This window comes from Protopterus annectens, chromosome 5.part0 (genome assembly GCF_019279795.1).
Source record: "Protopterus annectens isolate FY-2018-M chromosome 5.part0, PAN1.0, whole genome shotgun sequence".
In the NCBI taxonomy this organism is placed as follows: Eukaryota; Metazoa; Chordata; order Ceratodontiformes; family Protopteridae; genus Protopterus; species Protopterus annectens.
Window position 1 is genome coordinate 626,878,172 of NC_056735.1, and position 25,193 is coordinate 626,903,364.

A 25,193-nucleotide genomic window follows, 5' to 3' on the forward strand; every position below is an offset into this window, starting at 1 on the left:
ATTTAAAAAATGGGCTGTATGTACTGCAGGCAGAATACATACAGAAAGATAACAGCAACAGAGCAAAATGTAAAAATTCATGATTATCTCAGATATGTGCAAAATTAAATTGTTTATATTGTCATAATAAAATTATATATAAATGTTTGTATGTGTTGACCATAAATGTTTAATGAAAGTCGAACAAAACAATATCCATGAGTGTTGCACAGAAACCGTACACCAGAAGATAGCTCTGTGGAGAAGCCTTGTTAATTGCATATAATGGCTTTGCTTTGCATTATTTTGTTACACCGAGGATTAGGGTACATAAAGGTTTTATAGCAGTGTCTGTATTTCGTTTAACAAGCATGAGAATATCATATATTAGTGTACTGACCTTTTCTTTTGCATGGGAAAAAGTCTTGCTTAGAAGCCATAGCAGTTTCAATTTTACTAGAAGACTGGAATTTCTGGCAAGTAGTTTAAGGGAAAAATGTTCCCCCTCCACAAAATAATGTACTGTCCCATACGTAATAACCACTTTGTTGCATCAGCCACTCAATTTCATTAACATTTGTAGTCATGTTTACTTCAAAGCCAGTAAAAAATCCCAAGGGTTGGCTAGTTTAGCTCTAACCCTGCATATCATACCATCCAGCCTACAGTCTTAAAGCTAGTTAGTTAGATACTGTCTCACTTACTGTAACCACAAACACCGTACCTTACAGCTTCAAGTATGCTCAAATTTATTTCACTCTCTCTGGCTTCTGACTTGTTTTCCTAATTACAAAGGTATTTCCAGTGGCAAGAAATGGATTTTATTTTGCAGATACTAGAATGACTCTCACCTGGTTTTCACACTAATTACAATACTCTGACAACCATTTATGTAGACCAGTTTAATCATAACTGTTAATGAATCACGGATAAATCTTAACATAATCAGCGATTTTTAAATATTAGTACTGTTAACTCAAGACATTGGTAGACTGAGAATAAGAATTAATATATATTTTCCAAAATAAAAAGCCTGTAACTCTAATTATTCTCATTGTATTAAGTGTAATTCACCACTTTTTCTCCAAAACTCACCAGGTTTAGGAGAGAATAAGAGAGACATCTCTAAAATTTCAGTCAAAATTGGGGACACTTGAGGGGCACACAAATATGGGTATTGGGTTACCTACTAATGGCTGTATTTCTTGATCTAAAAAAAAAACACATTTGAAGCAACTACTTATCCTTCAGTTCTACTCTAGAAGTTAACTATCTGTGGGATTTCAAATTAGGTCATACTCTAGTTTAACAATGTCTGACTAAAAGAACTTTTAGTGTATAGGTTTAAGCAATTATTCTGTTATGAGGAGTGCTCACTCTAGGGTCTATACTTGGCCTAGTGCTGTTTTCAGTATTCATTAGTAACCTTCCATGACACCTTTCAGATATTATCTGTATTATATATGTGAATGATATGGCCATTACAAACCATGTTAAGAAATTAAGTACCATAACTGAATCAGTGCATGAAGATTCTTAAGTTACTGTGGAATTCACATGCTGCTAACAACTTGTCCATAAATACTGCTCAAACTGCAGTTAAGTTTTTTAGCACCCCACAAAGTCCAAAGGGTACTCATAGCATCATTATTACTGACCCAGCTAGCATTTCCTTACCTATGGTAACACAGCAAACAAACACTTCAGACTTTTTCCTTTCCTGCACATACAGAAATCTAGGTTCATTTATCACTGTTATTTTGCTTTTTTTTTTTTTTCTAATTTGTGGTGACCTTACTGGAAAAGCATACTCTCTCTGCCATAGACTGCTGTGAGGGAAAGGTTAGTTTGCTTTTCCATATATTCTTTTCTTCCATTTTTTTAATGTTTATTGCTTTCTTCTGTTTTGTATATTGTGGTGTATTTTCACTTCACTGTGTATTAATTGCATTCTGTTTTCTATCATATATTTAAACTAGGAAAGAAACCAAATGTCTCTCTCTCTCTCTCTTTGTGAGTCACACAGAAATTTGGTTTTCCCTACCATCCCACTCTGGTGTTTGTAAACTCACTGTCTCTTTAGTTGCCCACCCCTTGTGTTAGTTTAACCACATAATTCCTTCCGTCCTCTCTTCTCTTTCATTGGCTTTTGTCAGTGAACAAAGCATTATCATTTTGTGAAGTTCCTCCCCTTTAAGCTATTTAAATTTATTTGCCCTCCCACTGAATTCCATGGAGCCAGAATAGTCTGTGCCCACCTCCATCCAATTCATCTTGCTCTTTTAAAGTTAGTGATCCTCCCCTTTGACTTCTGAATCTTAAATTGCCCCCTCTTTCATATCTGGCAAACTGCTTAATGTACACTGCAACTCTTGGGATATTGAACCATTTTTTTCCATCTCACCTGTGAAATTTGCAACATTTGGTCCAAGACTACCAGGCATAGGAAAGCATGCATTCTGTTTCACAGTAGTCATCTTGGGATTAGTAATTCTGTTATCTTGCAGATAAGAAAATGAGCATAGGGGCATTATTTCCTGCAGACTACTGATAACCAGTAAGCCTGACAACTGCTTCATCGGAGCCAGCCGGGAATTTGTACTACTGTTTTGCTTCCTATGAGAGAAAGAGTAGAGGGTCGTTGATTCTTGACAGTCTCTGACTGGGGAGTGAGTGTCTGTGTGGGACCTTCCTGATTTGTCTGGTTGCTTTTCAAAACATCTCCTGGGAAAAGGCTACAGCAAGCCTACAGACCCGTGTATCATCTGGGGTGAGATTGCTGATCACCAAAGAGCCTGTGTCCTGCTTCTTGTCTTGGGATTAGTGCTACTGTTTTGCATCTGGTAAGAGAAGAAGCAAAGAGACATTGAATCTCAGCAGTGTGGAGCTGTGATGAGATCAGCACTAGTAGTAGCCAAGTAATAACTAATTAGGTGAATCTCTCAAGTATTTGACAGTGCCCTGTGTAGAAGCAGGCACCTTGATCAGATGTTTTCCTGTAAAAGTACCCTTGAAATTTCACTAGTACATTGTGCACATGACATATAGTTTGTGCAGTGACAAGCACTGCCTCCAGAGCTGCAAACCAGATAATTTACTTTAGTCTGTATTCTCACAGTGCGACCATGTAATCATTAACAGTGTCTGTTGACATAAATATGAACTTTCCTATAATCTCTGTTGCCAGCTTGATAAATATGGGCATCCCGAGGAAGTGTAGAAATTGCGAATGTTCACTGACAGCTAGCTAATTCTAAAACGAACTGATAAGGTACGTGAAAAATGTATTTATACAGTGTCACTGGAGGCAAAGTTCTCCTACCAAAGCACTCCTAATGTCAGTAAGATTGTCAGTAACACACACACTACACCCGTCACACACAGCTGAGGCAGTGAAATGTAACTTTCCTAAATTCAAACATAATAAATGCCCTCCGAAAGAGAGTTCCAGATGTACTCTTTCATATTGACACCCATGTTGACACATGCAGCAACATTTCATGGAGCTTCTACTTCTTCTACTGTGACCATAAGGCAAGCCATCACACAACGCAATGTTCTGGTCATTGGAGTCTCAGTTGTAAGACACACTGATATCCCCCTCACTACGCTGAGCAAGGAGAAAGAAAAAGTCAGCTACCTACAGTAAAAAAACAGAAGATGCATCAAAACTTATTGGCAGACAAATTCAGTGCTACCCCCCCAGCCTCTTCTCAGTAAATACCATCAAATATTACTCCCCCCAACTATCAGTAAGGAACAGTCTTCAGTTCTCTACATAAGGCCAAGAACATTGCATCAGTGGGCCCGACATTATCACAGGTGGCCTTCTAAATAGAGTGAAACAACCTGTCAGCCCTCTGGAATCCATATTTAACTGTAGCCTCCAAACAGACTTCATACCTCACGAGTGGAGAAGTGCAACCATCATCCCTCTGCACAAAGGCAGGCCATCTGTGGACCCTGGAAGCTACAGATCCAGAAGTCTAACTAGTCTCATATGCAAAATTATGGTAAGTATTATTATGGAAATGACCAATAATGACATATAAACCATAATGGAGTAGGAAACCTCCAAACACTGTACCCAACCCTGTTTGTTTTCATCAAGAACAGGTTATACCTATTTAACCTGGTGGACTTTTTTGAGAAGATCACCAAAGCAATGGATGATGGTAAAATGGTTCACGCTGCTTAAGCTTACCTGGCCAAGGTATTTGACATAGTACCCCACACATGCATTTATGACAAACCTCAAGAGGTTAGTTATAAAGCCTTGTGTCATCCAGTGACTAGCCAGTAGGCTCACAGACAGGACCCATGAAGTTAGAGTTGATGTTGTCCACCTCTACAGAAAGGCCAGTCACCAGCAGAGTCCCTCAGACCACTTATTTTTGGTATCTACTTCTCTGAGGCCAAGGCCAGTGTCATTTGCCTCTGGCTGACCAAATTTGCAGATGACTGCAAATTAAGAGCAGTCTCAGAATTCCCCATTAAGACTAATGTTCTCCAAGAAAGGCTGACACAGACAGACAATTGGTGTCAGAACCACGGACTAAAACTGAATGCCAAGAAATGCATAATGTATCCTGCTGAAAGTCATCCACCCTTGGTAACTACAATATTGACAACACACTTGTAAGAGATGTATAGTCAGGGATTTGGGGACACAAATAGACAGTAGTCTAGCCTTTGACCATCACATGTCTACAGACGTGAGGAAGTCATTCTAGTTTGTATAACTTCTAAATAATGGCATAGTCTTTTAGTCCAAGAAGGTCATTGTTCCACTGTTTTCACACTGATCTGACCTCTTATTGAGTACAGTATCCCTTTTGGTATGCACCTAATCAGGCACATCCAACAACTGGAATGTTCAGAGGTTCCTCACTAAAAGAATACAGGACATAAAATAATATTTCATATGCAGGCTGCTTCAAAGTCCTAACTCTGTATTCTGTTTCCTACAGGCTCTTGAAGGGAGATTTATGCCCGGCATGTACTGCATCTTTGGACCCCACTCATATGGACTTCCTGCATATCTGCAAAACAAACAGCACCAGAATTACCAGTTCTAAAGACTTGAAACCTTGCCTGTGATATAAATAGCACCTGCTGGAGAGAGACAGGTATGTATCCCAGAGACTACTCCTTCTCTGGAACAGGCATCCCATTCATGTGAAGCAGAATTCCGCAATTCAAGTGGAACTTGTACAACTGGATGGGGAACCAGAAATTCACCTCAAAGGTGCCAGAACTTGTTCGAGATTTGGGGTGCATGGCAGAATCTTAAAAAGGCCCCAGTGGTCATAAATACCTTCAAGTCTTGTTCCTCTGCACCATGCAGACATATAGCACACTATATTTTTTTTAGGCTTCTCAACCTTTTCATTTGCATTGAGGAACAACTTGAATGTTTGGAAGCGAAGCTTCCTTGCAGTGACAAAATACTTTGTTTTTTGTAGGTGGACCATTGGATAATTGGAATTGTACTTCTGAACACAAACTCGTTGAAGACGCATATATTTTTTCATTGCTGCAAGTGCGTTCTTCACTTCTGATACCATGTTATGTTTGTCAAAATGATCAAACACCTTACAGACACTTTGGGTGAGTTACCAACCTCCATGACTTGGTTATGTGAACTCATAGGTTCATAAGTAGGTGCTAGGCTATCTGCCCTAGGGTCTATACAAGAATAGCCAAAAATTTACCCTGGCTTTTGCCACCCAAGAAAATTATTTACCTGTGCCCTTGTCGAGCAGAGCCACAGAGGTGATCCCCAGGGTGAATTTCCTATTTCCCATCCAATATAGGTTCATAGGTAGGTTTGCTATAAAAGTGTACCACATTGCCTACTTGAAGATAAAGGCTCCATGTATTGCAGTGCAGTGTTTGTGGGCATCATTTTTTTGTGAAGAATGAAATCACCATTGTCAACTGTATTTTAAAACCACAACAAACTGCCCAGAGAGCAAGATGTCTGGTGGAGTACAGTGACTTCTGTAATACTTTCTCTGCAAGTGCTGCTGACATGAAATTCTGGCTGTTTGGAGGGAGGCATTTTTTGACAAGGCATGAAGGTACAGAATAGTGCAATCCCTCCCCACCCCAGCCTGTACAGTTCCCATTTGTTTATTTCTGTAGGTTATCCGGTACACATCACAGAACTGCTACCTACAGGCTGCCTCACTTTGCCATGCTTAGGAGGGCTCTGGGCCCCAAAGCTGGATGTAGCCCAGTGAAAGAGACATCTTCTGTTACTGGGTGACACAGTTCTGTCCTGCCCAAATGTTTCCTTGCAATTTTTTTTTTCTTTTTAAACATTTAACTATTGGCTGCTGCTTGTGGTAACATTCAAACACAGCAGGGTCCTAATCATATTAGTGTGACAGTCATTGTTCTAACCATTGTTTAGGAGGAAGGCAGATAAGCAAAATCACTGACCTCATCCTTAATTGATACTGCCCACCTGTAAATTACTATACAGTGGAAATGACCTTCATTTGATGTCCCTTTGCTTTACATTTCGCTTATAATGTTATGCTGTGTCTTATTCTCTCACCCTTTCCCCAGCATTTCGTAGATACATAGTCTATGGTACTGGCATGATACATTAAGTCAAATGGTATGTTTTCATTGCTGTTTTTTTTAATACCTTCATCACCTCACCTTTTGCCTCTTACATGCAGTATGTGCTAGCAGACTGACTTTTGTTTGTAGTCTGTTATGTATTGCAGTGATTATTTTCATTTGCGATGAAATACATTTTTTGAAAACTTGCAGGTCATTGTTAATCTAATACTCAAGTGTGAAGGAATTGTATAGTCAGCCCTCTCAGAATTCCAGTAGTCTTGGCTAATTTCTTCTTAGTTGTTGTCAGTGCAGTTTGTCATGAAGTAAAACTTACTTGCTCAACTGCTCTTTGGTAATGCCCATAGTTAAATCATCTCCAGACTGATTTACTACTGAGTTCTGTAAGTAATGTCCTTGTTGTTGATATGCTAGATAACTCCACTTCTATAACTTTGTTGTAGTAGCTAAATGTAGTGAACACTTGACAAGTTAAGCTACGTAATACTGATTTAAGTGTAAAAGTAAAAAAGCAGCAAACCATTGATTTTGGAGGCATTTGGGTTGGAGTTGTTTAGCTGTTTTTGACAGATTTAAGTGTGTTTTCTTCTTTTGCCTCTGACTTATCATTCATTATGTGATGATGCATGGGTGCTATTACTTAACCTGTTAGTGAGGTTGCCGAGTGTCAGCTAGGCATTAACTACAGTTCGAAAATGGGCTTGAGGATCAGAGATCCCTACTGTACACTCAACGTTCCAAAAGGGGGGGGTGCAGGGATGCTCACTTACCTGTCACATCTTATAAAACATCCCCATTTGTCAGTCTCTGCATTAAGGTGCTTACTGAACAGCATCTTCTCAGCCGTTATCAGCATTACTTAACTAAATGACATTAGGTCATTGAGTGCTTACTTTCCTAAATGTTTCCTTAAATGAGTTCCTAAAAACCCCATTAATAGTTAGATTCTTCTTTCTGGATGTGTGAATATAAATCCTGGCACTAAAAGTATGTATTTTGTCTCAAATCCATACTGTCTACTGACTGACAGGACTTGGTGTCAGCTGAAGAATTTCTTAGGCTAGTTTACTTGAATGCTATCTATGTAATGAAAGGCTGACTTCCAGATATGGATACAAGACTTTAACCTGCATATTTTAGGTGCTTCTGAGACTTGGCTTAAACTTTGCATTCTAACTAGCGAGCTGTTCATACTGTCATTGTTGTCCTACTGTCTTCATTTTCCTAAATGTTCACATGGGTAACAGAACAGGTGGTATGTTTATATTAGCAGATGACTCCCTTTCATCCATGCTTACAGCTTTGCAGCTATCTTGATCACAGTCCACTTACGCAGTCTCATTTATGTCACATTTACCATTTTATACCCCAAAGACGGTAACCTTGACACTGAACTCATCATATTAGTGACTTCATGACCGTGTGGCAAACTGGCAGTGACTCTTTTGGGGAATGCCTTACTCTGAGATGTTAACAACCCATTTATCACCACTCAGAGTGGATTAATTAGCTGATGCTGCTAATATTTCATACTGCCTCTTCACCACTTACCACATTTTTGGGACTATTACACTCATAGGTATTCTCATTGATCACCTGTCATTGGTCACTGCCTGGAGGTATTATTGACATGCAAATGTTTCAACTGTAAAAACTGAAATTACAATTGTGCTATTAATGTTAGCTATCTAAGACATTCCGTTATATTTTGTAGTACATGAGCCAAACATTGTCAACTGGACCTTCCAGGACTTTCTTCCATCAGTGGATATGGCCACCAAATTCTTCTCAGGCATGTGTATTAACCAAATGAGCAAATATGGCCTTCTAAAACAAATTGGAACCATATCACATACATTGCCATGGTCAAACTGTTTAGTCAGAGCTGGAAGGTAATAAAATTGGGACATAGCCTGCAGACAGTTTAAGGAATAATGTGTATACACCTACACAGCATATAGCCAAAACACATTCATCAGAATCAACAGAACAGCTATAAAATCATAAATCCATGTAGTCCCCCAGCACTTATAAGTTCTGACAAGTTACAAATGAGGCAACAGGCAGGAGTTCACAATAGATTGTTGACCTATTCTGTTGTCAGATCCACATTGATAGTACTGTCACCACTTTTTACTCCTTAGATAAATGTATATCATTCCCCCAAGAACTGTGTTGTCACATTTGAAAGTGACACTAACTAAGCCATGTACCCTTTTGTGTTCAGCCCATTACTCCTGATGTTCTTCGTGTTTCACTGTTGCAGTCATCACATTTGGGTTATCTGCCTGCAGGTAACCCTCAGCCGGCCTGAATACCAGAGTCTTGGGGTTTCTGCGTCGGATGGTGTCACTTTTTCCATGACGTTAAGTCATCCGGTATAAAATATGCAGCCAACGCCATTACATCAGTCTTTCTTGCAGTGCGGTGCCCGAAGCAGAAGCAGTTCGCAAGTGCTGGTTGGCCGACTCCTGACATTTTCGTTTTTAAGTTGCAGAGCCCTTTTTCTTCTTCTTTCGGCTGCTCCCATTAGGGGTCGCCACAGCAGATCAACTGTTTCCATTTCTTCCTGTCCTCTGCATCTTGCTGTGTCACACCAACCACCTGCATGTCCTCTCTCACCTTATCCATAAACCTTATCTTAGGCCTTTCTCTTTCCTGTTACCTGGCAGCTTCATCCTTAGTATCTTTTTCCCAATATATTCTGCATCCCTCCTCAGCACATGTCCAAACCAATGTAATCTTGCCTCTCTGGCTTTGTCTCCAAACCTTCCAACCTGGGCTGACCCTGTAATATACTTATTCCTAATCCTGTCCATCCTCGTCACACCCAGTGCAAATCTTAACATCTTCAACTCTGCCACGTCAAGCTCTGACTCCTGCCTTTTTGTTTAAGTTTCATACCTGAAGTCCTCTAAAAGATAAGTACCCCGTTGGGGATCCTTTTTTCTTACTCTAAACGATGTCAGAAAAAATTAGTAATAGTCTTGCCTGTGGAAAGCAAATACCTCATAGAGATTTTCATTCTTACTGTGTCAGGTGTTTAGGCCCAGACGACATCCCTCACTGTCAGTTTTGTGTCTTGTTCTATGCTCTATCTGTAGTCGGGCAATTTTTGTAGCTAAGTACTTTCGCTCTCGATCTCTGTACTCTGAAATGACATCCGTAAGCCATCCGACTACCAGTCCTCTGAAAAAGCGTAAGGATAAAGACAGACATGCCGCTTAGGTCCAAAACTGCAGACAATGCTACCGTTTAAGTTAGTCGACAGTCTGCCTGTACTCAGTGAGGTGCTTGCGCAGCCCCGGATACCTGCTTCTACAGATTCGCAGGCCTCTACTGAGACCCATTCAGAGTCCGGTATGCCACGAGATGCTTCTTTGACTATGGAACCTACGGATTCTCTACCTTGGATGGGTCCGGAGCCGCTGTGCAGGCACCGGCTTCTGAGGGTGTATTCAGGCCTACCGATTTTCATATTAAACTGACAATTTCGTTTCAAGCCAAAATTACTGAATTTCTCAGGCCTAAAGTTCACACTATGCCTAGGAAACCGATGACCAAAGCACATTCTCAGGCCCATAGGCCTCAAAAATAAATGATTAGAATGGCTGAAGACCTTATTACCTTAATTAGGGGAAGTCAGCCTTCCCCTTCAAAGAGACCTAGAACTGATTTTCCTTCTGATTCTTCTGATCAGGAATCTGGTATCTCTGTAACTTCTGACTACCAAGACATACCCTTATCTACCTATGAGGATTCTGATGCAGAGGATTCCATTCCCTCTGCTTCTCTCCAGAAGATTTTTCTTTTGGTGAAACCCTGCATACCCTTGGGGAGCATTTCTGTTGGGAAAGCCAGGGCTACTCTCACAGAGACTGCGGAAAATTTTAAACCTGCCTCAGCGCAAGCCTCTAGCTAGCCCTCCTGTTCTGGAGATTGTAGATGTAGTTTTCTTGGAATCCAGCCTTAACCCGGATACTTTGCCTCCAGCTCTCAGGAAACCTGACAGGTACTGTAGAGTACCTGACTCTCTCAAATTCCTTTTCAAGAATCCTACTGCGGATCCAGAGACCATTTCCCAAGGACCAAAAGGCATTAAAGCTACTTCTGCCAAGAATCCTACCCCTTCCGACAGGGATTCTAGGGCTTTAGATAGATGGGGTAAGAAGGTATACTCCTCTGTTACTCTGGCCATTAGGGCTTTAAATTGCCAGTTTCATACGTTAAAGTATCAGCAGCATATTATGGGGCTAATTAAACAGAAAATTATGTTGATTCCTAAGATTTACTAGAGTTGATGCATTTGGGGTCTACTTTATTAACTCGACCGTTCAAAAGTTCGAATGCATAAAGATTGACACATATGCATCAAGCTTTTAAACGTTTGAAAGTTAATAAAGAAAAAGAAATACACAGGAAAAAAAAAGATGTAGGCAGGGGGACAAGCCCCACTACACCACCCGCTACTTAAATATACCAACTCCGAGATCGCACTGCATTAAAGTAAACAGAAATCTCCACCTATGGAGATTTCCGTTTACAGTTTTTGATGGCTTGCACTTTCGATGCATATGGTTCGATCCATTTGTATTCGCGGTTTTACACTTTCCGCGTAAATAAGGTAGACCCAATGCAATTTGCTGACCAGGTTGGTAAACATACTTTGCAGTGTGGTTTTGATGCTTTAGAAGCATCTTGTAGGGCTGCTGTCACTGAGTCTGTTTTTAGAAGGCATGCTTGGCTTAAGGAACAAAACTTGCCAGATCATGTCAAAGCAAAATTACTGGATGCACCCTTAAACCAAGAGCGCCTATTTGGCAATAAAGCAGAAGTTCTCAAAAGGATGGAGGAGAAAGCTAAATCTATGCAAACTGTGATTTCTTACAAGTACAACCACTTAGATTCAGTAGGAATTGGCCTTCAAAGAACTGGTCCTTTCCAGTCCCTTCCAGGCCTTCTCAGTCCAAACCCAGGGGCAGCAGACCCCCAAGACTTCAGTCTCAGGTTATGCACAGATCCAAGCAGTGGGGTGCTCCCACGTCCAAAACAGGGAGTAGTAAACCACCCCCTATGGTAAACTTGTAGAATGACTTATCCTTAACTCCCCCAAGCCTTGCTCAAGTACTTGCACCTTTAGGAGGAAAACTTGCCCTGCATGCAAAAAACTGGGAATACATTACCCAAGACAAATGGGTTTTAAACATTGTTTCCCTAGGATACCGATTCCACTTCCACTCACTCCCAACCCTAAGTGGATGGCCAGACCTCCCCCCAAATCAGTGGGCGGAGGCCCAAAACCAAGTACTTTATCTCCTCAGCATCAAGGCTATTCAACCTGTCCCAGCAGAACAAAAGGGACAAGGCTTTTATTCCAGACTGTTCCTGGTTCACAGAAAACTCCTGGCGTCCTATCCTGAATTTATCTATTCTCAACACCTTTCTGGTGGTTCCAAAATTCAAAATGCTAACTCTCCAACAACTGCTTCCTATGCTAGCCAAGGATGCCTTGCTGGCAACCCTAGACTTAAAAGAAGCTTACCTGCACATCCCCATAAGGGAATCTTGCAGGAAATACCGCACCCAGGGTATTCACAAAGTGCCTAGCTCCAGCCATTGCTTTTTGCAGGCAGAGAATTATTCAGATTTACCCATACTTGGATGATTGCCTGATTCAGGCGGAAAGTCAGGACTTGCTACTACAACACCTGGCATTTGTAGAGATACTTCTAACTTCACTGGGGTACACCATCAACGAAAAGGAATCATACCTAGTACCCTGCCAACAGATTGCATTCCTGGGAGCAAGCTTGAACAAAACTTCCCAGATGGCATTCCTCACTCCAGAGAAACAAATTTATCTGACAACTTATTTCAATCTGCTGGCCACAAAAACCCAGCTATCTGCAAGGAAAATACTGCAAGCTCTCTAGGGTTCATGGCCTCTTGCATTCTGTTAATTCCACATGCAAGACTGCATATGAGGAAACTTCAGTGGTATCTAAAAAATCTATGGTGTCAACATTCTCAGGACCTGGAAACAATAATTCCTATCATTCCGTGTCTAAGGGCAGAGTTCCTTTGGTGGGCAGAGGCCTGCAGTCACAACAAGGGACTCTTTCACTCTAACCCCTGCCGCCCAAATTCTAACAGACGCATCAGACTTATGCATTGGGGGGGCTCAAATGGCAGGGCAGTGCATTCAGGGCAAATGGAACCCAAAGCAGATGCACCTGCATATCAGTCACAAAGAAATGTTAGCTGTGCAGAATGCTCTTACAGCCTTCTAAGGTCTTATTTTTCCAGGACAACTATTGGTAAAGACAGACAACACCACAGTTATGTGGTACATAAACAAGCAGGGGGGAACACATTCCTACCCACTCTGCAGACTAGCCATGGCTCTGTGGAACGCAGCCTTGAGCAACCAAGTGCACCTACAAGCTCAATTCCTGCCAGGCAAACTAAATTCATTGGCAGACAACTTAAGCAGAAATCTCATGGACCCACATGAATGGAAACTGGAACCCAAAATATTCCAGCTTTTGGGGAACAGATGGGGAACACCAGAGGTGGACCTGTTTGCTTCCCCTCAGAACTATCAATTGAACAAATTCTGCACCAGAAATCCCCACAGCCAAGCTTGGAAGGTGGATGCCCTGTCCTTTTCCTGGGAAAGCCTCAGTCTATGCCTTTCCCCCTCTGCCTCGCCTCTTGAAGGTTCTACTAAAGGTCAAACAGGGCAAGCCAAGGACAATCCTGATTGTACCAGACTGGCCATGCCAGCACTGGTATCCTCTTTTGCACAGTCTGACAGTGCTACAACCATGGCACCTGCCTCAGACCCCTTCCCTGCTGTCCCAGCAGTGGGTCCAAATTCTGCACCCTCAGCTTCAGACTCTGAACCTTGTAGCCTGGCTAATCCCCTGAACTCACCTCTAGCAACCCTCAATAAGCAGGTGCTGGATGTCATTCTTGAGCCAAGGAGGCCTAGTACTAGAAAATCCTATTCAGAAAAGTGAAAAAGATACTGTTCTTGGAGCCATTCTCAAGGGATGGGCACAACTGTGCCCAGCTTACCTCATATACCAGATTAACAGAAATGCTCCACAAGGGCCTATCCTTTTCTTCTGTTAGGATTCATGCCTCTGCCATCTCAGCTCATTATAATACTGAGCCACCCCTCTTCTCTCATCCTCTGTTAAAACAGTTCCTTAGAGGGGCCAAAAATTTAAGACCCCACAGGAGAGCTCCCACTCCAGCCTGAGACCTTAACTTTGTAATGGAAAAGCTTACACTTCTCCCCTTTGAACTGGCTGCTACAGCAGAGTTTAAATTCCTCTCATGGAAAACAGCTTTACTTCTAGCCATCACTTCAGCAAGAAGATTGTCTGGACTGCAGGCCCTTATGGCGGTGGAACCCTTTATTATCTTCCTTGCAGACAGGGTTTCCCTCGGGACTAACCCATCTTTTATGCCCAAGGTGGTATCTGGTGTGGCTTTAAACCAGTCCTTTCATTTGCCTACTTTTTTTTCCCCTAATCCTCAAAATGAAGGGGAAAGGATATTGCATTCTCTAGACGTGCACATACAGCTTAGATTCTATTTGGACAGGACTAAGAAAATCTGAGCAGCTGCTAGTCAGCTTTGCTGCAGGGGCAAAGAGGATGGCCATTTCAAAGCAAACCATATCTAAATGGATAGCACACTGCATCCATTTCTGCTACAAGTACCATGGAAAACCTACTCCGCAGGGGATAAGAACACATTCCACTAGGGCTACATCTATCTCTACTGCATTTCTCAGAGGAGTCCCTACCAGGGACATCCTGGAAGCTGCAACCTGGAGCTCTGTACACACTTTCACCAAGCATTACCACTTGCTTATCTTTTCTAAATCCAGAGCTGAATTTGCCACAGCAGTCTTACAGGACCTGATTGCCAGTCCTAATGATTCTTAATCTACCTCCATCCTTCCTTAGCTTTGGGAATCAACCCAAATGTGATGACTGCAACAGTGAAACACGAAGAACATAGTACAGTTGTGTACACTGTTGCAGTTCTCTTTACCCTCCCTCCAGCCCCCTGATTGTCTTTGCTTTCACCAATCCTCTTTGGTTTGGCATGTCTTATACTGTGTATATTTGCTTTTTGCTGGGGGTGTTCCACACCATATAATTGCTTCCTATTTTGGGGACAGCTGACATCTGGGGCAAGAAAAACTGATGTAATGGCGTCGACTGCATATTTTATACCCCTGATGACCTGACGTCATGGAAGAAGCGACAGCATCCAATGCAGAAACCCCAAGACTCTGGTATTCAGGCCGGCTGAGAGCTACCTGCAGGCAGATAACCCAAATGTGATGACTACAACAGTGAATACACTCAAACATCTACATTTATGGTTAAGTGTACACAACTGTACCTTTCCCAATGCTTGATTTATAAAATAAAATAACATAGTGTAGCTTCTGCAGTCTTCTGTAAGCATGCATTTGAGTTAATGCATCTTGGTAGTACATCGAACAAATAAAACTCTATGCAGTGCAAATAATTATGCACTACAAAGCGTAATGATGGTCACTCACCAGTCATAACTCTTAGTATGTGTTCTCAACATGTCGACAAGATTCATTTGTCAAGCTTCATTCTCAAGGTGAATTTTTTTGGCATCCATGTCTCGAACACAAAGTAAGATTATGACTGGAAGCCCAGTTATAATCCTCTGTATTAAACTAGGTCATTGACACAGTGTTCCAGTAATCTTTGACCTTTCAAGAACATTTGACATGGTAGACCACCGAATGCATGCTGCTGAAGTGATTAGTGAGCTTTTGATTGGCTTGTTTCAAAACTAACGTTATAACTGCTCAGTATTTTGTAATGTCTTACACATTTCATATCTAATCAGTGTTTAGGGTCCCCAAGGATTTATTGGACTTTTATTTTTTATTTGTCAGTAATGTGGTTGGTGACATGCAAGCGGCCTTTCTCTTACAATATGCTGAAGTTTTCAGTCATGTGAAACAGTAATGACACTGCAAAACTCATAAGTACACTCCATCAAGAATTCAGCTGCCTTTAACAATGATTTAGTGCTAATAACTTCATTATTGATGAAGGCAGAAATCAGGGTTGTGATATTTAGTAAATGGATCCAAACTAACTAATATCTCACCACATTTTGTTGGGCATCTATGGTCCCCTGTAAGTAGTTCAGAAACTGGTTATCTTGTCTTGTGATAAATTATCATTATTTAATTCAAAAGCAGGTGGGTTTGTATCATTTAAAACCTCAACTCCACAGTGACCTAAGAAACTAATGCTTTGGCAGTACATGCAACTGAATGTCCACTTTTCAAGAAATTTTCTTTCTTTGTACTAGAAAAGGTGAATTCTGATTTGTTTACAGTTGACTACAAGACTTTCTTAGAATGTAAAGAAAGCTTGTGGCAAATAGTTTTGGTTGCTGATGCAACTCCTGGCCTCAATGATACCATTAATATTAAATTTATTTATTTATTTTATTTATTATTTTATTTTACATTTGTTGATCGGGCTAGTCTAGCTGGATACATGTCCATTTTCAGTAGAGGCCCGGGGAGAAAAGCTCCAAAGAACAGAGGTACATAAACAAAAACATCAGCAGATCAAGTAATTATTATTACATTCATAGGCAAATAAAGCAAACAAGTAGGTTATACATCTTGTTTAAAAGCGGTACAGACTTCTGTAGATGGTCTAACATGGCTACATTGTGGACCCTTAAGGTTTTGGGTTGGGTAGAGGCTTAGGTGGGCCTGGGATGTTTGCTATTAGTCTTGATTAATGTTTTTTAACAATGGCTAGAAACAGGTAGTTCACTTTGTGGACTACCTATTAACCTTTTAAGTGTACAATTAATATGTGTATGTTATTTTCGTTATTCTATATATCATTTATTATAACATATTATATTACATTATTGAATTTATACATTTATTGAATTTGATTATTTTATTTATTTATTTTTTATATGAAGATAGATTTTAGACCTTTTAGTGTCAGCAGCTCATTCAAAAACTGAGCCCATTTCCATTTGGCTAGATAGTATACTAAATCCAGTGGTTCAAAAATCCAAGTTCTGTCTGCGTGATTCTTGGCATTTGCTAGAACTATTAAGTGAACTTGAGGCTTCTGAACTCTTTTTCTTTGCTAGTTTAGATGTCACTTTCTTATACTCAAGTATAGATCAGGAGGTAGGTTTAGAATATCTGAGAGAATATTTAGCACAATACACATCTATTGGGAACAATACAGTTAATACTGTTTGTACCCTTATGGAATTAGTTCTCACTAATGTTGTGTCTTTTGGCTTTTCCCGGTTAAGGGTCGCCATAGCAGAACTAAGGTCCACTAATGATTGGCAGTTGATTTTTACGTGCTGAGTTGCCGGCCCTAACGCACAACCTTCAACGAAGGTACGACCATTCACGCAGGTCTCCACAGAAGACGCTGTAGCTGAGAATTAGTTCTCCCTAATAATTTTTTCAAATTTGGTAGTAGTTTCTTTCAGCAGATATCAGGTGTTGCCATGGGGTCTAGAGTAGCTCCATCTTTTACCAACATTGTTATGGCCCTCTGGGAGTTAAGATTTCTCTATGTTTTGCCTTTTTTAGACAATATTTTGTTTTACAGGCGATACATAGATGACTTGATCTTTCTCTGGAAGGGCGATTACAGTACTTTTCTATCCTTTGTGGAACATCTGAACTGTAACACCACCTTTCTTAAATTCACTGTTGGAGGTTTTGGTGAGTCTACAGATTTTTTAGATCTTCATTTAACCTTTGACATTGTTTCTCTGAATTTTAAGAGTCAAATATTCAGGAAGACCAATTTTGTCAACCAGTATTTACACAGAGAAAGTTTACATCCTGTTCACATGAAGGGTGGAGTGGTAAAAGGTCAATTTTATACGCCTCAGTAGGTTGACAACTGAATATTCTGTTTTTCTACATGCGGTAGATAAATTGACACAGTTTTTTTTTAGAGAGAGGCTATGATTTGGTCTGGCTCAAGAAAATTATTCAGGAAGTATTGGTACTTAGAAATACTTTTGCTTGTCCCATTTTGAGTATTAGGGACACCCTTAAGGGAGTGTCCGTTAGTGTTCAGTGTAAAGACTCTTCCAGTTTTTCTTTAGCTTTTCCCATTCCAATATGTAATGAGATGGTTCGCATCAAGAGAATTTTATTGGATCATTGGAAGGTCATGATAGGAAACACTGAACTCACAAAGATTTTGGGTGTAAGACCATATTTTTCCTACAAGAAGACTACCAGCATTAAGCACATTTTGGAGAATAAGAAAAAAATGGTAGTTTTGAATTCTTCATCTAGGCTTGCTGGCAGTTTTTTTTGTGGAAGATGTAAACAGTGTAGATTCGTGAGCAATGTGTCCAGTATTGAATTTAAACACATAGGGAAGAAGGTTCTGGGCTAAGGACCACTACACCTGTAATATCACCAGTGTTGTTTATTGTGCTACCTGCGATAACATGTGATAAGTTTTATGTTGGTAAAACTATTAGAGCTTTACACAAGAGAATCTATGAGCACTGTTTAGCTATTAGAAAAAGGGACGGAACTAATGCTTTGGCAGTTCATGCAACTGAATGTCCACTTTTCAAGAAATTTTCTTTCTTTGTACTAGAAAAGGTGAATTCTGATTTGTTTACAGGTGACTACAAGACTTTCTTAGAATGTAAAGAAAGCTTGTGGCAAATAGTTTTGGTTGCCGATGAAACTCCTGGCCTCAATGGTGCCATTAATATTAAATGTTTTTTAACAATGGCTAGAAACAGGTAGTTCACTTTGTAGACTACCTATTAACTTTTTAAGTGTACAATTAATATGTGTATGTTACTTTCATTATTCTATATATCATTTATTATAATATATTATATTATATTATTGAATTTATACATCTATTGAATTTGATTATTGTATTTATTTTTTATATGAAGATAGATTTCTTTAAGAAAGTCATGTGACATAATTGGCAACAGTTTATAAAGCATTTGAAATTGGTAAAATTTTGTTCTGAGGAAGCTCATGTTGAATAAAGTGAGTGAAAGAGCTTAACTACAAACTCATTTATGGCCCTGTGTCTGGATTTATTGTTTCCATTGGTGTCAACTTGTTTATTTGGCCTAAAAAAACTATTGGACAGGCTCTACCTATTCCTAAACCATTGTGGTGTTTCGTTGATAATGGCCAACTCACTTGACAGTTTAGTCCATAAACTTGTCATGGCCTGCAGCAGAGTTGATTACTTGTGACTGAAATGCACTTCTCATGCTTTTGCAGTTAAATACTCAGTATAGTAGTGTGGATGAACCTAAACAATAGCCTGGGTCTGTTACAAATAATGATTGTGCATGAATGTCTGTCACAAATAACAGATGATTGTGCTCGTGTCTTGTTCATTTACTAAGCTGGTACGTGTCACTTAGATTGCTTGGATCAGGTGATGCCAACCAGGTAAGGATACCTAAAACAACAAACAGGACTACCTATTAAATGGAACACCTTCCCAGGGTAGTATCAGTGGTGCCAAGAGTACATCCTATCTTGTCTCGAAAACAGTAGTGTTAATCAATAACAAATAACATTGGTATTACTGAACATTACTGTGGCTTCATTGCTGACTTGCATTTTACCTGTGAAGCTTTCAATGACTCTCATTGAATCAAAGCTTGTTGAATTTAGTATCACTTCTGCACATGGAGCATAACTGTATAATATTTCCTTGAATGTTGTCCACAGTAACAACCTCCATAATTGTTTAGTATTCCTATTATGGGATGTATTTATTATTAACTTTCAGTGCAACTGTTTACATATCCCTTATCTTTGTAGTGTGTCACTTTGCTTTGTAGTGTAATCTTTTGTTTACCCTACTACTTGTTTTTATTCACTTTGCCTCTGTTTCTTCCTTTTCCTATAGACTGCTTACCATGTCCCACATAGTAGGGAAGTTGGACTGTGTTATTTTCCATACAGTGTTCTTCTTTGTTTTCCATGTTGGTTTGTATGAACTTTTGCTTGGATTGTGACATAGATTTTATGTATATTCCAACTGGTGCTTTTTTGTTTAGCTTTTTATGATGATTTATATGTGCTTATTCACTGGATTGTGATTTTGTTATTCTTATTATGTACTGTATGTATTATTAGTATAGTGGAGTTTATTTTTTCTTCTTTCGGCATGCTGTGTACATGGTATTATACTAGTAGGGCTAACCTGCCTATCAAAATATAAACAAATAAGGATTGAGACCTTTGCATCATTCAGGAGATGGAGTCCTTCCTGAAAGATACTTTTTATGCAGCCTGAAAGCATCCACGTTCTGTTCCTTCTGTTGCTAAGAAAGCTGATAACCTTGACAGGTCCCCAGATGGATGGAGTTGCATCATGAGGAAATATTTTAGGTGGGAGGGTTCTACTTGTTCTTTTCATTCAAAAATAGGTCTCGGAGAGCACAACAGCTTTCTGTCTTAACCACGTTAAAGAGTCTAAAGGCTTTGGAGAGGATGTGCAAAAGGCTGTCTTTCTGTACCACACTGGTTATTAGGTCCCTCAACTGGATGTCATACTCCAAGTTCTAGTCCTCACACATGGATCACACATTGCAGAAGTTGGCAGACTTTGCATCTGGGACTGAGGAAGACCTGGAAAAGTTCCATATAGTCTGCTTGCATGTGGACTCTTGTAATTTGTACTTTTGCTAGGGGAGCAAGCTGTGGAGTTTGTAGCACATGATGGTATGTTTTAGGCTATCCTCTTTTAAGAGTAAACTCTAGCAGTGAGGTTCTGTGTGATCACGTTTCAAAAGATGTGATTAAGGACCTTAGAAAAGAAGAAATTATCTCTAGCTACTGTGGATTATCTCAAGTATGTCCATCCAGAACCTTCTGGTTGCACCAGTCTACCCCAAATTTCTAGGAAGAATAAGCCTCCCCCTCCATAGAATGAGGAGAGCCTCCAAGGTTGCTTTCGCTAGCTGTACTGATTCACTCACTTAAAGATTTTGCTGACCCAGTCCCCACAATCCTGACTTCTTTCAGGTACCGTCTGTTTAAAGATGGCAAGAGTTTGCTTCCACTTGGGGACAGCCCGAGCAACCATGAAGCTCCAATAAGTTCAAAACTTGATTGTGGAGTATCACATCATAGAACTTCTTGACTGTCCTCCAAAAAGTGCTTCACTCTGGGACCAGTCTGTCCCTGCAAAGAGCAGACCAAGACTGTGTTTTGTGCAGGAGGCATAAGGCCCATTCCTCCTACCTTTTCTTAGCTCTAAATGGGATTGGAGATTGCTATTCCATTTTGTTCACTGGCAATTCAATGAGCAAATATAGTATATCACATTCCAATTACTCATGCTTTCAAGGGTCATGCCCTTGCTGCTTGTAGGGTGTCTGGATAGTGTCAGTGGACATAATGGCTGTCTTTGACAAACTGCAGTCTGGTTTCTCTACAGGAAGAGCCTTTGGTTTACTATGAGCGGGAACTACTCGCACTATAATATGTTGCCAGTTGGACTTTCCACTGCACCCAACATGTTTAATGAAGTGCTTGATTTTGTGGTAGATGATTGCATGAGGAGGACGCCCATTAGTTCCTCTGCATGGATGACTGTCTTTTGTTTGCCCAGTCGAGTGACTCCTTGGTAGATATCCTGGCTGGTGTGGTTCACTGGTTGCTGGCTTTTGGTCATCATAGCAAAGTTATACATTCTTTAGAGAATTCCCAAGAAGTTATGCCTTTGGCATCCCTGTGAATTTGCAGTAGAAAGCCTAGGCTTGAGACCTCCATGTGTTTTTTTTTTTTTTTTTTTTTTTTGGTCTGGTGGCAGCCACGATCTTCATGGTGGCTTTTGCATGCCTGGAGATGTAGGTGGTACTGTGACTGGTGAGATATCAGAGGCTTCAAAATAACCATACTATCATGGACCTCCTCTTGGCAATGTATCCTTCTCACAGTGTGATAAACAGTTTTCTCCATGCTTAACTGTGGATCTTTTCTTGCAGTAGAATCAATCACATATTCTGGTGAAGCGTGCTTTTCTAGCTAGATTGAGAGCTCTCGTTTGCTTATTTATTTTCTTTGGGGTGATTTATAGAAAGTAGTCTGCCAAGGAAAGAGGGCTTCATTGAAATCATCTGGAGTGCCACTGACTATCTTTTGTCTTAAGGACTCTAGAAAAGCAGAGAGCTGTAATAAGCTGCTCATGTTCTGGTCAGAAAAAACATGCCATTGTATGGTGTGCACAGTCCTCAACTGCACCTCATTATGATCAACCTCTTCATTTTGTGTGATAATTGCTGTACATTGAAAAGGTATTGTAACACACATTCATTGTTATGATTCTTTTTAACAAATAGCCAAGATAAATGATATTGAATCATATTACTACATCAAACATACTTTTCATTATGTGTGAATAAATTATTAGCCATTTTGTAAACTTCCTAGTTGAAATTGCTTGTACGTATTTCATGTTTTTATTCCATGCTGTGAATGGTAAGGCTGTGCATTTTTATGATGGAAGTTTGGGAGCTTTGGTGGTGTGTAAGTAAACAGGGTGGCACACACTTGGAGCCCCTGGGCAAATAGGTGATGCTAGTATGAGAGGAAGATGTATGCAGGTGCAGTACTCTCATAGCTGTTTACATCTCAGGGAAGTAAACAAACTGCTTGAATCATTAAGTTGCAATTTCAGTCTTGTCCAGGAACGGAAGCTGTGGGTGCCTTGTTTGATCAGGGTCTTTCAGGAGCTGGGCATACTGGAGAGTGATCTCTGTTTCACATAGAATAACATGGTCATCACCATCTTTTGCCCTGTCTGGAGAGAATTGGGAGTTGATGGTTAATGTTCTCCCTTTCCAGAGTCAATGAAATGTACTTATTTACCTGTTGACTGTGATAAAATCCCTTATCATGAAATTCACAGAAACAAAAAATAAAAAGACTTGTTCTCGTCATTCTGTGGAAGCATAAAGATTATGGTTTCAGGCTGTCAATACTTTCAGTTGTTGTTGTGTCTTCGGCTTTTCCCGGTTAGGGGTCGCCACAACGGAACTCCGGTCTGCTAATGATTAGTAGTTGATTTTTATTTGCTGAGTTAGCAGCCCTGACGCACAATCTTCAACGAAGGTACGCCCATTCACGCATCTCTCCACGCAGAAGACGCTCTAGCTGAGACTCGAACTGGACAGCGTCTTACTGTGAGGCGACCACGCTACCGCAGCACCACCACCGCAGATTTAGTACAGGAAATCTATTCCACTATAGTCCAAGGAAGCACCTATCCGTTTGTACAACTGCTGACTGCAGCTTTAGGCACGGATGTATCAGTACATCACTTACTGCACTGTGCAGTTTCCTACAATACATTGTTGATAAATTGTGGAAACAGCTGGGGTCTGTTTATTCACTGAAGCAGAACAGCTGGGGTTGTGATCTCACTTTAAGTTATGTACAAATATCTTGATTACTTATATTAAAACACAGCAATATCCAAGGTCAGTATTTGCTGGATATACAAAATACACATACAAAACAAAGCATTTAGAAATGAATATTTTGTATATGTAGTAAACTGTTACAATAATAAGCAAATATGCTGTCCCACACCTGCACTTAACTTATTAGAAGTGGTATATGATCTGCATGTAGCCTGAAATGATCTGACTTATACCTACAGGTGAACGTTTTAGGAAAAGTTGGAATGCAAGAAAAGTTGTCTTTAAGTGGAAAAAAATAAAGTGACAGATCTGAAGTGTCTAACAGGCTGTATTATTAATTTTAAACGTAATACAATAATTAAAAGATGCATTTTACAAAACCTGTATCTGAAGTCCTGCTATAAGAAGGTTCATAGAAAATATAGCTATGTAAACAATTTTGTGTATTTATAGTAATCAAAACTTGCAGCAGTTTTTCTTTACTATTTATTGTGTTAAACTAAGTTTCATTTTTATGATCACAGTTGTAGATCAAAGATAATCAGATCTTAGTAGATGTTCTAGATAATTAGTTGAATTTATCACATCATATGTGCCAGCATACCTGAGTAATACAGGTTTGGGGCAGGATTTAGTCAGGTGTCTGATAAATGAAGAATGAAGGGGTACCAGACTGGGTTAACTTGGAATGATGCTAAAGTCTGGTTTGGTGAGTGCCCTTTGTTTCTTTGTTTTTGAGGTACAACCGCTTGCTCTGCCATATTTGCTTGCTGATGGATAACTGTTTTAATTTCATCTTGAAATCATCACTGCTTAGTTATTCATGCCTGATCTCCTCCAATATATCAGTTTGCCTTTACTAACTGAGTCAGTGGTGTACTATTCTCAAAATACAGTCAATATTTGTGCTTTGTCTTTTTTTAACAGAAAGAATTAGAAGACCTCTGGGGAGTAAAGGTATTTGATAGATACACTGTGGTTCTTCATATCTTTCGCTACAATGCTCGTACTAAAGAAGCCAAATTGCAAATAACATTGGCTGAAATCCCTCTCTTAAAGTAAGTAGCCTTTTCTAATTGCTGTATATTGAAATAATGTGACATTCACAACTAGTATTACTAGTACAGAGTTCTCTTTCTGACCCTGCGACTGCACCACCCCATGTAGGTACTGCTTTGAACTGAAATGCTGTGTGAGAATGGGTACTGGTTTAATTGTACAGTTGTATACTGTGCTTAGTAATTTCATGCGTAGGACAGGATTGAAAATTCATAGGATCTGCTGTTTAATTTTTGAAGACTGTCTTTTTCCTTCTTTCATCACAAAGACCTAGGCTTTTGATTTGAATGACCTTAAATGATGCCCTTTTCTCACACTGAGACTACTGTGGTAGGGGTATATCTGCAGTGATGATACATTTATAAAATAAGCACAAATTAGTGGTTTGGTATTTTATATGTCAGCCTGTGGGTGGTTTTGCATGTTTGTTTTTATGCCTTAGCTATGCTACAAGATCTTGCTGCCAGGAAGTCTGCACTAGTAAACTATTCTAATAGCAGGCCGTTTTATTGTTACTGTAGCTGTATTAAAGCAACTAGATGTCCAGGCTTTGCTTCATATTTGGTTTGTAAATTACATGACTAGTATGGCTACCTATCCATTGGGCAGATAAGTACCCTTTTGGGGGCCCTTCCTTTTCTTACTGCTAGTCTTAATTTTTGTACATGTCATCCAAGAGAGGGAAATGCATCTGTAGGAGGCAACTTCCACACAGAAATCATCACAGTAATTGTTTATTTCCCTTAGTGTTAAACAGAATTACAAAGAGTGTTCGATTTTTGTTCAGTCCTTTATCCCCAAGACCCTCTGCAGATCTTTCTTTCTGGAAGGTATATTTTGATAACCAAAGGATTAAGGAACTCACACGAAGCACAGTATTGTCTGAACCTTCTTTTCTTGACATACAATAATTACTGAATAAAAAGCCTGAGAAGTTAAGATCCGTGGATTTGGCTGTCCAGCTCAGTCTGGACATCTCTGCTGTATTCATTGAAAAGTGCCCAGATTGTCCAGTGCCTATGGCTGAAAAGTGGGCCCTCCAGGGA

General features: G+C 40.0%; 1 protein-coding gene across 1 annotated transcript in view; it reads left to right on the forward strand.

The window, feature by feature from the left end:
* GTPBP6 (GTP binding protein 6 (putative)) overlaps window positions 1-25,193 on the forward strand; it is a 668,350-nt gene that overhangs the window by 49,593 nt on the left and 593,564 nt on the right. The window contains exon 4 of the mRNA XM_044072466.1: window positions 24,016-24,146. Within this exon, the coding sequence (XP_043928401.1) occupies window positions 24,016-24,146 (131 nt within the window). The remainder of the gene's footprint in view (window positions 1-24,015; window positions 24,147-25,193) is intronic.